Source organism: Neoarius graeffei, chromosome 2 (genome assembly GCF_027579695.1).
Source record: "Neoarius graeffei isolate fNeoGra1 chromosome 2, fNeoGra1.pri, whole genome shotgun sequence".
In the NCBI taxonomy this organism is placed as follows: Eukaryota; Metazoa; Chordata; class Actinopteri; order Siluriformes; family Ariidae; genus Neoarius; species Neoarius graeffei.
The window spans coordinates 61,403,125-61,418,855 of NC_083570.1; the positions used below are offsets into that span (position 1 = coordinate 61,403,125).

Below are 15,731 nucleotides of genomic sequence, written 5' to 3' on the forward strand. Positions count from 1 at the left end.
TTACATTCTCTGTTTACATCGTAGTTTTGCTAGTTTTACAAGTATTTTACTGAATTTACCAGTTTTTAAATATGTATGCCTCATTGTGTAGCATAATGATGCTAAAAAGAGTACAAGCTGGAACTAGACTACATTTCCACATAGAAAATGCAAAGCGTGCTTGATCAGCTGGAACAGAGCGTCACCGACAGAAACTGGATCAGACATGAGACCTCGCGCTGCAAAATCTTTTTTCACATGATCTACAGAAAGTGTGTGGCAAAGTGTGTTGTGCGTATAGTGTGCATGTTTTTGTATGGTATATTTGTATACCAAATGTCCCTAGAAGGATAGTAAAATCTGACCGTGTCGACGTTGTGGGGACATTTGGATTGTCGCCATAAGGAAATTGCTGTTGCGTTTTTTTGTTTGTTTTTTAAACAAAAATAAAAAAATAGAATAAAACAGCCAGAAAGTTTCCTTTTCATTCCTGAGGTGAAGGTTAAGGTGAGGTTTAGGTGCAGACACAACATTAATTAACTGCAGTAATAATTGTCAATGGAAGGTTCTCACAGGGATAGTGAAACAAACGTGTGGGTGGGGGGCGGGCGTAGCGTGTGTGGCTGTGCGCTCTAAAATCTCGGTTTAAAATGGCTCAACTTGCAGTGCAATATGACACTTCACGCTCTAAAACCTCTGTTTTAAACCATGTCACACACTCTTTGTTAATCTACCCAGCACCATGTAGATCATGTAAAAAAGATCTTGCAGCGCGAGGTCTGATCCAGTTTCTGTCGGTGACGCTCTGTTCCAGCTGATCAAGCACGCTTTGCATTTTCTATGTGGAAATGTAGTCTAGTTCCAGCTTGTGCTCTTTTTAGCATCATTATGCCATTTATACACTACACAATGAGGCATACGTATTTAAAAACTGATAAATTCAGTAAAATATTTGTAAAACTAGCAAAACTATGATGTAAACAGAGAATGTAAACAGCTGAGTTGCTTCAAGCGAACGCTACCTGACGTCATCGCATACGTCACCACCGCAGGAAGCTCATCTGGCATTTTAAAGAAAATTCATTTTTCTCGAACGCTGTCTCCGAAAATGAAAGTTTGATTTTTGAAATTTACAAATACTTAAAATAAGTTTGAGAATAAACCCGCTGGAGGATCCCTTTAAACTACTTCATGGTGTAATAAGACTGGACTCATTAATACATTCAGACTAATAAAAAATATATATATATTAGTGCTGTCAAAATGTCGCGTTATTAACGCGTTAACTTGACTCAATTTTAACGGCGATAATTTTTTTATCACGAGATTAACGCTCTGTGACATGATGTAGGTTTTTCATAAGCTTTTGAAACTGCCAGGAACTTGGAACAGAGACTTTGCTTAGAAAAACGATAGCAGCTAGACTGTAATGCCCCGCCCCGCACAGCCAGAGTCCTCTGCCCTCCTCCGAAGAGCCACGGTGCTCGGCTTAGGTTTCGTTTTCCCATTGGCGGCTCCAGCCTGACTTTGCAGTGGCTGTGACAAGACGTGTTATGCTCTGCAATAAAAAAAAAAACATTGGTACAACCAGTGTTTGAACTATGCCGATATTTTCGGGGGGTCCCTTTTTTTCCCTTGGGGGGGTGCTTGCGCTTGTCTCAGAGCGCGGCTCTCCATCGCGCGCTCACTTCGGATATGCAAATGCTTCCCGTTACACACGATTGCTATGTCAATAAACATCATTTTGCCAATATTTTAGAGACCCCCCAACATTTCCCAAATCATGTTTTCAAGGGATCTCATGTCTGTTTCAAGGGATCTCGGATCCCCCGAGTACCCCCGTAGTTCGAACAGTGAGCAAGCCCATTCACTTTTTTATGCTGATAAGAGAATTACAATGGTTTTTCATGTGACAAAAATGTGCGATTAAATTGCGATTAATCGCGAGTTAACTATGACAGTCGCGACATTAATCATGATTAAATATTTTAATCGCTTGACCGCACTAATATATATATATATATATATATATATATATATATATATATACACACACACACACACGGTGGTGTAGTGGTTAGCGCTGTCGCCTCACAGCAAGAAGGTCCGGGTTCGAGCCCCGTGGCCGGCAAGGGCCTTTCTGTGTGGAGTTTGCATGTTCTCCCCGTGTCCACGTGGGTTTCCTCCGGGTGCTCCGGTTTCCCCCACAGTCCAAAGACATGCAGGTTAGGTTAACTGGTGACTCTAAATTGAGCGTAGGTGTGAATGTGAGTGTGAATGGTTGTCTGTGTCTATGTGTCAGCCCTGTGATGACCTGGCGACTTGTCCAGGGTGTACCCCGCCTTTCGCCCGTAGTCAGCTGGGATAGGCTCCAGCTTGCCTGCGACCCTGTAGGACAGGATAAAGTGGCTAGAGATAATGAGATGAGATGAGGTTCTGAGTTCAAATCCCAGTTAAAAATGAAAAAGGGTTGTTTTTTTTTTAAAAATGCTGTTAGGTAGATAGGAATAGGTGGAAAGACAGACAAGGAAATCCTAGGTAGGTGTAGACAGAGAGGAAGTGGATGGAAGAAAGGGAGACAAAAGAAATTATGGAAGATCCCTTTTAAGAATCTTAGATCATTTAAAATTTCCCGAGATTGGAAATTATGAACTAGGTTAAACATTTTAACACGGGTCAAAAAAAAAAACCCTCTACCTCGGTTGAAATATTTTGACCTGTAAGACCTACGTATCTTTTGCCACGTTCACTCTAAATTCCTTCTCGCTTAACGTCAGTATACTTTGTGGTCTCATCCCTGCATGTGGTTTGTTCTACGAGCGTCTTTTAATGTCATGGATCCCAAACTGCGCATTCCCTACCGCAGAATCTTTGTGACATCTCTTCCACTGTATCTTCTTCAACTAAATTCCTCTCTTCGCCCAGTGTTAACACTTTTTTTTTCTTCTCCCCCCCGGAAACCCTATTTATATCCTGATTTATGTGGTTCACTGTCTTTCCCCATGGGATCTGTGTAATGCAGACTACTGTAAAGCAACACCGTATAAATACAGTTTATTTTTCCAGACTTTCTTAATCTGTTTAGCAGCCAGTACTCACTTCTTTTCACAGTTTTTCATCTTACATTTCTAACACTTGTGATGTTTGTTAGAGATGGGGTACCTTATTCACTTTTTTCCCCTGGAAAAATAAGATTATGTAGATGATGTATCCCCCAAGGCCGTGTTCTTACTTCAGTTCTTCGCTAAAGAGATCTCGTTTAAAGTCATTAACCTCTAATCAGATGATCAAGTCGGCTTTCAGTGCAGAATAAAGGAAGGAAATAGAGAAACACATGGAGAGTTTGGCTTACACTGTAATCGTGCTGTACGGTACAGCTACACTAATGATGGCATCAAACCATCATGTAACCTAATGCATGACATTTTTGTGAGTTTGACTTTCGAAATGGTCGTTTTAATTCATTAGTTCTGATGTTTCCGGACTACAAGGTTTCCTGTGTACGGTTTCTAATGTCGAGTCACTGTGGCTTGATTTTAATGTTATGATTAGTGACTTGTATGATTTTTTCCTCAAAACGACCACATCTCGTCTTGCTGGTACACTCTGGGTCAGAAATATTTACAGCAGATAGTAGCTACGCATTTATTACTTCTGTGGTTGTTTAAGATATTGGCTATGCGGCTTTAAGATGCTATATGGACTGTTGTACTCGTTTTATCACCAAGTGCAGCGTTTTAGAATTGAACCAGTAAAAAAAAAAAAAAAGTCATTTCGTTCAAGTCAGTTTCTTTCCTTTGTTCCCCCAAAGCTCAACCCAGCCTTTCCCCCTTCTGTCTTTGTGCAGATGGATTCCCCTGTGTCAACGCCGGCCCCTCCACCTCTTCATCTCCTCGCTCCAGTTGGCAGCACCGATATCTCCTCTCCATGTGAACAGATCATGGTCCGCACACGCTCAGTCGCCGTCAACACATCCGACGTGGCTCTTGCCACAGAGCCCGAGTGTCTGGGTCCCTGTGAGCCTGGCACCAGTGTCAATCTGGAAGGCATTGTGTGGCAAGAAACAGAGGACGGTAAGAAGATTCATGGAACACTCTGAGTAGTTCATGCTTTTTTTTTTTTTTTTTTTTGACCTACTTGCATATATAGGAAGTGTGTGGTGGTTGGGGAAAACCCATCGGATGTCACTCCATTGGATGTGACTGAATTCTTCTGTGTATATAAACTATATGCTTTTGACACCTCTACTGTACTTGAAGAAACCGTAAATGGGTTTCAGCAAAAACAAGTGGAAATTGTTTTGAAAACCATTTTCCTTTTAATTTTATCTTCCTGCAAAGATAACGTCAGGCGCTAAATATACAGTATATGAAGCTTTGCTCGCTAAGCACAATTTCCTCACACAGTGAATGTCACACTTAGATCATGTTGTTGCAGATCGTTATGTAATCAGATTCTGGCTGTCAAAATGTCTCTGATGCAATTCCACTGCAGTCAGAATGTATGGCGCCCCCTAAGGGTCATAGTGTGGTTTTTTTTTTGAGCTAATTTTGTATTCTCTCACAATACTTGTGCCAAAATGTTCATACAATACTTTTGAAATATCAAACAAAACGATAAATCAAAATGTAAAAAATAAATAAATAAGTCAATTTTTGTTTAGACTGGCAAACAAATTATCTGTGTAATTGTGCAAAATATCAGTCTATTACTCTTCAGAAACCTTTTATTTTTGTTCCGCGTCTTTCTCAGTTTTGTTTGACGTAATTTATTTTGGTTGCGATTCCAGCTTTCTCGTTTGCGCTCCCTGACTTTTTGCTTGCAGTTTTGGCACAAACTTCACGTGTGGGCGGGCTGTCCAGGAATGCATTCCCATTGGCTAACTTGTGTTTGACTGACAGCTACGCTCAGCCATTCCCTACTCGGATTCTGGCGGACTGTTTGACGAGTGACCGATCCATTGACGGTAAACAAGGATCGAGTGGACTTGTGCACTACTGCAACACATACAACACACTTGTCCCGTACTTACACTTTGTTGACTTAATTCAATATCATAGTCGCCACTGAAGTCCACTCGATCCTTGTTTACCGTCAATGGATCGGTCACTCGTCAAACAGTCCGCCAGAATCCGAGTAGGGAATGGCTGAGCGTAGCTGTCAGTCAAACACAAGTTAGCCAATGGGAATGCATTCCTGGACAGCCCACCCACACGGGACGTTTGTGCCAAAACTGCAAGCAAAAAGTCAGGGAGCGCAAACGAGAAAGCTGGAATCGCAACCAAAATAAATGACGTCAAACAAAACTGAGAAAGATGCGGAACAAAAATAAAAGGTTTCTGAAGAGTAATCGACTGATATTTTGCACGATTACACGAATAATTTGTTTGCCAGTCTAAACAAAATTGACTTTATTTATTTTTAATTTTGATTTATCGTTTTTGTTTGATATTTCAAAAGTATTGTATGAACATTTTGGCACAAAATTGATTCCATAAGCGTTAACCCTAACTGTTATTGCAAGGGGAAAAATCTCCACCATGACCCTTAGGGGCCACCGTAAAAATGGAATTTTTACATGTGGAAACACCACCACCACCTCCACCCCCTGTTTAAACCAGATTTTCAAATCTTACTTGTGGCAGAGATATGTCCAAAGATGCCATTTTCAGTTCAGGAAATTCTGTAGCTTTTAGAGCTTTGTCAAAAATTGTAACTTTTTTTTTTAAATATAGCAATGGTTTTCACCCACTGTCACACAAATATTTGTTCGATCTGTATACTTCAGTAACCTTGCAGGACTGGAATGCAGAGAATGAGGTTTTTGTAAATAATATCCAGGTCCATCCACACACACACACACACACACACACACACACACACACAGAGAGAGAGAGAGAGAGAGAGCCCATTTTCATCTTTGCCTTAATTTAGTATGATTTGTTGAGCACAAGTCCGACACTTGCTGCAGTGCCAGCTCAGAAATAGCTCTGGCATAACTGCGTGTCTTTTTTTTTTTTTAGGTATTTGCATTTCAGTGTTTTTTGTTGGAAAAGTGTCCAGATGAAAGACAACATGTCCAATAAACCTGAACCACTGCTGTTTTGTTATCCTCCATTTGATGCTGTTAGGTAGCTGGCAGAAAAACAGCTTTTGTGTCACATGTGCGTGTTCAGGCATGAATCCACTGCAGGGGTGTTGATTTATTTAAACTCTGTAAGAGACCGAGCTGAGCGCTAACGATAAAGAAAGCATAAACACACTTTCTTTACAGTCGACCTCCAGAGCAGTGTTTTTGAAAAGCAAGCAGCCAAAAATTTTCGCTCCAGTCATGCAAAAAAAAAATCTAATTATGGTGACCTAAGTAAGCTGTGGTGCTGCTGAAATGTTTACTATTAAATCTCTTTCTCAAATTCTTATTCTGAATCCCACTAATGACTGATTAAATTGCAGTGCGGTATCCAAAATTGCAGCAATTTCGAACATGAGCCAGCACACATCCATACCGACTCCCACGCATCAACCCATTGACTGCAGTACTGCGTTTCAGTCGCTCTGGTCTAACCTGACAGGAGGATGAGGAGGGTGTACTACTGCTTCGCTCTCTGCATCTTCTGCCACTTCGTTCCCCTGCTTTAGGACTTTGCTCCACAGCCCCTTGGTGATTCACCACCTCGTTTCTAGCACTTCAGTACCTCTCATGCAGTGTTAGCAGTGCCTGAGCCCCAGAGGTCTCATCATGGCGCAGAAGCCTCCGCTTGACAAATGTGGAAAATAAGCCAGAGAAAAGTCTAAAGCTGCCTCCAGAGAGCACTGAGGAGATGAACAATAGCCAGAGAGTATGTTGGTGCTGTCAGTGCCATTTCACTGCTGGAATTATGGGGCTGCTGGAGACGAGTCTGTCTGGGCTGCTTCAGCTCTCATTGTGCATCATATAATGAGTTGGTGCGAGACAGTTCACAAGTCCTGGCTCTCAAAGCATAAACATAATAACCAATGGCATATTTTACCAAATAGTTAAATGGATGCATTGGCACATGTAAGCTGGCTCCGAATTCTCAGTATGTACTGTAAAGTACCTACTAACTGGCCGAACCGTTACTATTAGAGCTGGGACTTCAGCTCAGCCAAAACTTAGCCAGACACACCAAAAAAGCAACAGGGCAACTTTGCAGCCTCTTCGATATCTCCCTGTTCTGCCTGACTTTGTTGTTGCAGGCAAGACCTTGGTTGCGGAGCTGCTTGTCCAGCTGGAGGTCTACTCTGGTGTCCCCGAAAGATTTTAAGCTTACACATGTGTAGCTAGGGCGGCACGGTGGTGTAGTGGTTAGCGCTGTCGTCTCACAGCAAGAAGGTCCGGGTTCGAGCCCCGTGGCCGGCGAGGGCCTTTCTGTGCGGAGTTTGCATGTTCTCCCCGTGTCTGCGTGGGTTTCCTCCGGGTGCTCCGGTTTCCCCCACAGTCCAAAGACATGCAGGTTAGGTTAACTGGTGACTCTAAATTGACCGTAGGTGTGAATGAGAGTGTGAATGGTTGTCTGTGTCTATGTGTCAGCCCTGTGATGACCTGGCGACTTGTCCAGGGTGTACCCCGCCTTTCGCCCGTAGTCAGCTGGGATAGGCTCCAGCTTGCCTGCGACCCTGTAGAACAGGATAAAGCGGCTACGGATAATGAGATGAGATGATATGAGATGAGACATGTGTAGCTGAATTTTGATGACAGTAGGATGACTTCATAAGTGATTTAAAAAAAAAAATACTTTGTACTGCATAAAAAGCTTGCTTACCCAAGCTTTCAACTCTATCCAGATTCTTCGTCGGGGGAAATGACGTCACTTCGAGCATGCATTACGCATGCCCGAAAGAATGTTATCCCAAATATCCGGAAGCTGGTACCGGCCCCCGTCTCGGTTCAGGGAGGGCTTGAGGGTTCTGATGTCGATGGCTTCTCGTACACCTCGTTTAAACCAGTCCGGCTCCTGGTCTAGAATTTTCACGTTGTCTAGCTGTATCCTGTGTCCCTTGTGGTGTTTGTGAATATGTTGCGATACCTCTGATGATCTCGAACTTGGACATCTGTGTTCCATGTATCTAGTTCAAAGAGATCGTCGCATTCTTTTGGGCATGCATAACGCATGCTCGAAGTGACGTCATTTCCCTCTGACGAAGACTCTGGATCGAGTTGAAAGCTTGGGTAAGCAAGCTTTTTATGCAGTACAAAGTATTTAAAATAAAATCACTTATGATTACCAGCATAGATGAAACTTTTCAACGTGAGTAGGATGACTTTATGAGGTTAGTAAGGCTAACAAATCTAGCATAAGCCCAGGCGGATGACTTGTCTGTTGATAAAAGCAGACAACTCCAGCAAAACAACCTGTTTTGGGTTTTTGTTTGTTTGTTTGTTTGTTTTTACAGCCAGTCATCCATGGGTAGCATTGATAATTGCTGACTTGACTTCGGAATGCCTTTCAACAGTTTTCCCTTTTTCTGCTCGGTCCAGTGCTGGAGTTGGTCTTCCCTTTTGTATTATAAATTGTTTCTCCACAAAAGACCGCCTTGAAAAAGGCAGCGCTATTAAGCTAGCCACATCAATCTCCTCTGCCGTAGCTGTGGATATAACGATCTTACTTCACTGCCGCGCTGACAGCGCCGACTCACGGTTAAACTCGCGTTGGCCTTCGAGAAGACCGAGGGCGATAAATTTTTGGTCCCTCCCACTATAAATCAAAATCTGATTGGTTAATTCATCTGTCACTTCCTACATAAACATACACTGCCATAGCCTTCTGTCCCGGCAGTGAAGTCCTAACCAGTGAGTGAGCCGCTCTAAACTCTTCTCAGCCTAGACACAACAAACAAAAAATCTCCTTGGAAAACTCGATTTTAATTTTTTTCAGGACAGTAACCCTTTCATTTCTGAAGCTAATTTGATAGAAAATGAGGCCGAATTGGAAGAGAATAATTATAATGACATTATGAAAGAAATTAAATATAACATTTGAAATGCTGATATGTTTGGGCCTTCTCTGAAGGTCTAGAAGGTCCTGACGGTTCTCCTCTGCTATAGTACGTTCTTTGAATATGCGAGCAAGTAGTAAGGACACAATTCGGACATACTCCACCGCCATCTGACCTGTCCTTTCACCCGGATGTTCACAGAAAACAAATGTCCATATCCATGTATGCCATGAAATTTAAAAAAAAATTCTGCAAAGGTAGAAATGTAAACTTTTCCTGATAGATTTGTACACCACTGCAACAACCGGCTTTGCTTCAGACAGCCATCTTCTTTTTCCTTTTTCTAGTTGAATTCTTCAGTTATTCGGGGGCTCCAGCTGAATTATGGGATACCGTATTGTAGTACGTTTGCATACTGTGGATGTAGTAGATCATCCAAGGCACCATTTGACTGCTCTTAAATACCTACTGAGAATTTGGACACCCTGCGTACTGCTTTTTGCATACTAATAGCATGGAAATATGCATTTTTGGATGCAGTCTCTTGACAGAAGCAATGACTATCGGAGATGTCCAGAAGCGCCGACGAACACTGGTTTTCTCCTCCTATGCAGACGGCCTGCACCGGCTACTCGATCCCAGAAAAAAAAAAACCTTTGCCTTTCAGTGTTCAATCAATTTATATCGTCTCCGCTACCCATAATTTGCTGCAAATCCAATTTTTCCACCACGAAATTGTCTTCAATTTAGGGCATGACCGGACGCAATGCCATATTTGTTGATCGATTCTCATGGTCCGATTGGCTGAGCCAGACCACGTGACCACGCCGTAGCAGATGACGGTAAAGACGCAGTTGGTGGTTGTTGCAGATGATTTCCCTTGGTTTTCACAAAATGCCACCGAAGAAGAAGCTAAAACCTTCTGTGGGCCAAATAAATATAGAGTCTATGTTTTCTGCAGGTTTGTACATAGAAATCGTAATTAATAATTTCAGATCCAGAAACTACCCGGAGCGCCTAAAGGCGAATTTATGCTGACAACGCAGTCCTCGCAGACGGTGTCGCAGATAGCGTCTGCGTAGCCCCCCCACCTTCGCAGACGCTCTGCGCGCACCTCCCAAAAATTGTGACCACCGCAGAAGCCTCGCAGACAGCGTCGCAGACAAGAGGGCTCTGATTGGTCCACTCTACATCCGCTGTACACGCACTTCCGCTTCCCTACTTTCCTGGTTTGTTTTGGTTTGTTTTCACGACCGCCATTTTTAAAAACACGAGCGAAGATGGAGCAGCACGAAGAGCGGTTGATCGAGGAAGTGAGGAAGTACGTAAATCTATACGATTCCAGTTCTAGTCATTATAAGTAACCGGAGGATAAACACTCCACTAACCACACCCACCAACTACTCCTAGCGATTTCGCGACTTCGCGCCCCCTTGCGTTGTGGCGGTGAATAACATTGCGCACGCCTATTACTCCCCGCTCAACGATAAATTACAACTGTCTGCGAAAAGCTATCTGCGAAAGCCTTGTCGCAAGAGCATGCAGAGGCCTTAAGTTCCCATAGAGACCACATGATTTAATATTGAAGTCCTTGAGCGAGCTAAGATCACCAGTATTGAAGCCATCCTATTGGCAAGGCAGCTTCGGGGTGGGCTGGTCATCTGACACATATGGACGATACCCAAATGCCCAAAGCTGTGTTTTATGGAGAGCCGAGTCAGGATAAGCGTGATCGGGGAGCTCCACGTAAGCATTTTAAGGACCAGCTCAAGTGTCCGCTGAATGCAGTAGGAATTCCTGTAAAGGACTGGGAGAATATCGCCAGGGACAAAGCAAGGTGGCGGGCAACCTGAAAACGAGGCTGCAGCCTCTTTGAATCCATTCGAAAAGCTACTATCAAGGACAAACGTATATGAAGGAAAGCTGCTGTCGCCCAGAGCCCTCCTGCACAAGGATCTCCATGTCCATTTTGTAACAGAGTATGCAGGTCCAATATTGGTCTATATAGCTACCAGAAATCGTGCTGCCAACGACAATCTTCCTACTGATCCTTGGATCCGAGGAATCAGCCATCATCAATATTTTCATGTCCAGAAGCTACACGGAGTGCCCGAGTTCCCATAGAGATGTCTGGGCCCTTAGCTACGGCTTCATATTTATAAAGTGCAAATAACTCATTGTGTGCAAATATTTATGCTAAAATTAAAATGATACAATACCACACCAGAAGCACATCAAGTGCATTACACATGCACCAAATAAGCTCACCATGTAGTTATGTTACAGAGCCAGGCAGCGTACTACAAAAGGGAACTGAGAAAGCCAAGTGCGCATACACACTTGGAGAGAAATTTCGTACATCTTTTGCAGGTATTTTACAAGGAAATGGTTAGTAATTTATGAGCTGTGAATGCACCAGAAGGCATGGAAATTTCAAAATTTTCTAGGGGGGACAAATTCCAGAGCCGCGTATTACTTTTTTTTTTTTTTTTAGCCGGCTACTTCAGATTTTCTGGAGAACCCTGACTATATTAGAGCATAGCACGACTGGTATGTACTATGAGCTACTATAAACCATGGCACACTAGATGCATATTAAAAAGTTAAATGCATTCTAACTGTGTGAAAATCTGCATTATGTTGAATCTATGAATGATCACTTGATATTAATTCATTTCACAGAGTCGGAGATTTGCTTCGTTTCTAGAACGTCTGCCACCGAACACGCTTTTCTCTTTAATTGAAGTCATGTTCATTTTCACCAAAGGCTGAGCAACCTTTTGCTGCACAATTTGACTACCAAATGCTGACCTTTCAGCGTGGAGTATTTAGAGAGATGTGTGGATCAATGAGCGCCCTCATGCTGGGGCATCACAGTGAAGTGCAGACGGGGGGGGAGGAAACCGTGACCCACCATCTACGACCTCTTTCAATCAGTAGCACAGGATGCCTGACAGCTCCCCATGCTCACACTGGGAGCCACAATGGTAACGAGAGGATCTGTTGAAAGGAGCAGGACTGAGAGGCTGAAGGACGACAAGAAAGAGAAGACGTTGATTCGAGGGCAGCATAAAGAAAGCGAGATCCACTTGGAGAGGAAAAGGAATGGTATTTTGAAGGTGGCATAAGGACACAAATCTCTCATTGGTGATACTGCAGTGACCCTGGGGTTAGGCCAGCAGAGCTAAAGCTCTCATAGGCACCGCATGCTGACAGTTGGAAATGTCAGCTCCAAATCCTCTGAAAGTTTATTGCTGCTGAAGTGTCGCCCCAGAAAATCCTTCCCCGTTGCAGGCTGGCACGTTGCTCCCTGGCTGTGGCGGTGAAGGCTGTGCCAACATTTTTGTGCCAGCACTATGATGAAAGACTTGCTCAAGCAAAGGCTGCTTTTAGAGTCCTTTTGTTTTCCGGCAAATCGAATGTGGATCAGAATTGCTCCTGGTGACGGATGATTGGCGTCCATTTTTGTTCTGGCTATCATGTGCACGAGTTTGTGTGACGTCCATAATGGAGTGGGTTTAAAAAAAAATGTGCAAAGCCACACCAGTTGTTTTTGACTATTTCACAGTTTCAGACAGAGGTTGTTTGTGTAACAAAGTAGTTCTTACAGAGAGACCTCTTGCGTAAATTGATGAATGAGATCAGAATGCTGCAGGACGGCACTGCTGCGAAGTGATTCAATTAAACTTGCGCATTTACCAAAGAAAAGGATAATTATTTGAAAAGTCATTCATAATTGTTCGTTTCGCAGCTTTTTGTTTGCATTTGTATATTTCCGTATATGTAATGACTTGCACTAAAAGTTTAACAGACTTCTGGGTGCCTGGTGTTAATAACAGAACCAAATCAATGCTGCGAATAATAAGGAAGGGCTTTTTCCATTCACGGCTTTAATTTGGGGGCTCGAACAGCCTGAAGTCTGTTGCCACTTCCTGTTTAAAATAAACACCATCTCAGACATCGCACCAAGCCATAATGAGGAATACCTTATTCAGAAAGATAACGATCAAGAAAACGTACAAACTTTCAAGTCTTTCATCCTTCAAAGAAATGGGAGTTCATCTCATTCATCTCATTATCTCTAGCCGCTTTATCCTTCTACAGGGTCGCAGGCGAGCTGGAGCCTATCCCAGCCGACCACGGGCGAAAGGCGGGATACACCCTGGACAAGTCGCCAGGTCATCACAGGGCTGACACATAGACACAGACAACCATTCACACTCACATTCACACCTACGCTCAATTTAGAGTCACCAGTTAACCTAACCTGCATGTCTTTGGACTGTGGGGGAAACCGGAGCACCTGGAGGAAACCCACGCGGACACAGGGAGAACATGCAAACTCTGCACAGAAAGGCCCTCGCCAGCCCTGGGGCTCGAACCCAGGACCTTCTTGCTGTGAGGCGACAGCGCTAACCACTACACCACCGTGCCGCCAGAAATGGGAGTTAAAATAGGTTTTATATTAATACTAATCTTCCATCCATGGACCACGAAGTGTACGTCCTTTGTACCGTTTTAAGGCAACAAGCTTCAGGTTATAGTTCAGCGTCAGTCAAACTGATCTGCTTGTGAATGTCAGAGGTTCTTGGACATGTTTATTGACAAAATGTCACTCCAGCAAATGCTAGAAGTCGTCGTCTTCTTTCGGCTGCTCCCGTACACTCGGGGTCACCACAGCGGCTGTTCCACATATTTGATTTGGCATCGGTTTTACACCTAACATAACCCTCCCCAGTCTATCTGGGCTTGGGACCGGCACCAAGTACGTACTGTCTTGTACAACCCCAGTGGCTGGGTATTTTACCTAATCTGAGGGAAACCCACACAGACACAGGGAAAACATGCAAACTCTGCACAGAAGAGCCCCCGATGACCGTGGGGTGTGAACCCGGAACCTTCCTGCTGTGAGGCGACAGTGCTAACCACTACACCACCGTGCCGCCCTGCCTTCTAGCAAATACTAGAAGTGATTTGCAAAAGTATTACAATAGCAGCTTAGCGCAGTGCGTCATAATCAAGAACACCCTCAGGTAATGTGCCTGATGTGATTCAGCACACATCATATACTTGAGAAAGTCTGCAAGAGTAGAATATAAGCAACAGTACGTTTATCTGAAATCTGTGCTGCCGTGTTCACTCGGGTGTTTACGGTGCTGTTCCAGTGCAAGTGTATCATTGCTGATAAACAGCAGCAGCTCTTGCTCAGAGAATGCGTGTGTGAAGTAATAATTTCTCTCATTTATTCATGAATTGATGTTTCAGCCATTTCAGCTTCATCGACCCTCATTTAAGGAGCTACTTGAGCTCCTTTCCAAGCACATTATTCTCTATACACGCACTGTGGCCAGAAACTGGATCTAATGAGAAGCTAGCACTCCCGCCTATTGAACTCGGCTGGATTGTAATCTTGAAAACGACAGTTTCTTTTTCAGTTATAGCTCCGATCAAATTTCTGACGATTAATCGGAAAAGAAAAGAAGCGAATCTGTAGTGTGTTATCCGTAGCTTGTATTTTAATTGAATTTCTTCTTAACTAAAAATACATGGTTATATAAGAATCATTTTAAAGGGTTGTTTGTTTGTTTTGTATATATTATGCAATGGCAGCACGGTGGTGTAGTGGTTAGCGCTGTCGCCTCACAGCAAGAAGGTCCGGGTTCGAGCCCCGTGGCCGGCGAGGGCCTTTCTGTGCGGAGTTTGCATGTTCTCCCCGTGTCCGCGTGGGTTTCCTCCGGGTGCTCCGGTTTCCCCCACAGTCCAAAGACATGCAGGTTAGGTTAACTGGTGACTCTAAACTGAGCGTAGGTGTGAATGTGAGTGTGAATGGTTGTCTGTGTCTATGTGTCAGCCCTGTGATGACCTGGCGACTTGTCCAGGGTGTACCCCGCCTTTCGCCCGTAGTCAGCTGGGATAGGCTCCAGCTTGCCTGCGACCCTGTAGAACAGGATAAAGCGGCTAGAGATAATGAGATGAGATGAGATATTATGCAGTTGTGAACAATAGCCAGTTCAGGTGTCTGTGCTCCCAAATAGACCAGTCAATGCTTAGAATTATTAAACCAAAATGTAGAACTGTAAGATTATGAAAAAGTATTTTTGAAGAAAGTCAAAGTCCCTTCCACGCCAGGACCTGGTCTTCCCAGGCAGTCTCCTATCCCAGTACTAACCAGCTCTTTTGAGGCGCATGGGTGTGGCGCCGATCTCTGTTTCGTAGCCCTCGGCCTTTCACCTATACAGCTAGGGTTACAGTGGAGGGCTAGTCCTCTGGTAACCGCAAGAGTTTGACTTCCCTACTCACATCTGTATTGCAGCGCGCCTTGCCAGATGGCAGCAGGTGGGGTTTTTGTTATTTGTTTGTTTGGTTGGTTTTTGTAGAACTCGCAATCTCCTGGTCGAGAGGCGGGTTTGAAGAAAATAAGCCAGTATAAAACAATACCCCGGGTTTACACCCTACTCTTTACGAAAAGTGCAGCGTGTTCTTTAACGTGCGTTGGGTGTTGCTCTCGGATACACAGGACCTCCATTTTACGTCCTATCCAAGGGACAAAAGGTGTTTATCACATGGAGCTAAAATTCATGGGATAGGTAGCATGCAAGCCTGGAAACCCATGTGATCAGAAAAAGGTTGACATAAGTGCACAGTATTTAACTCTCATGCGTGTTTTTGTTTTGCATGAATGTTCTAATCTAAAGGATCACCAATGAGACAAATCGGTACTAAATAGGAGGTTGTGGTGGTGATATTTGTCTCAGGTTCTGAGATCTGCCTTCTTTCTCACCTCACGTTGGCGT

General features: G+C 43.7%; 1 protein-coding gene across 6 annotated transcripts in view; it reads left to right on the top strand.

The window, feature by feature from the left end:
• znf609a (zinc finger protein 609a) overlaps positions 1-15,731 on the top strand; it is a 341,741-nt gene that overhangs the window by 308,141 nt on the left and 17,869 nt on the right. For all 6 annotated transcript variants that reach the window (XM_060914586.1, XM_060914585.1, XM_060914590.1 and 3 more), the window contains one exon: positions 3,827-4,052. In XM_060914586.1, the coding sequence (XP_060770569.1) occupies positions 3,827-4,052 (226 nt within the window). The remainder of the gene's footprint in view (positions 1-3,826; positions 4,053-15,731) is intronic.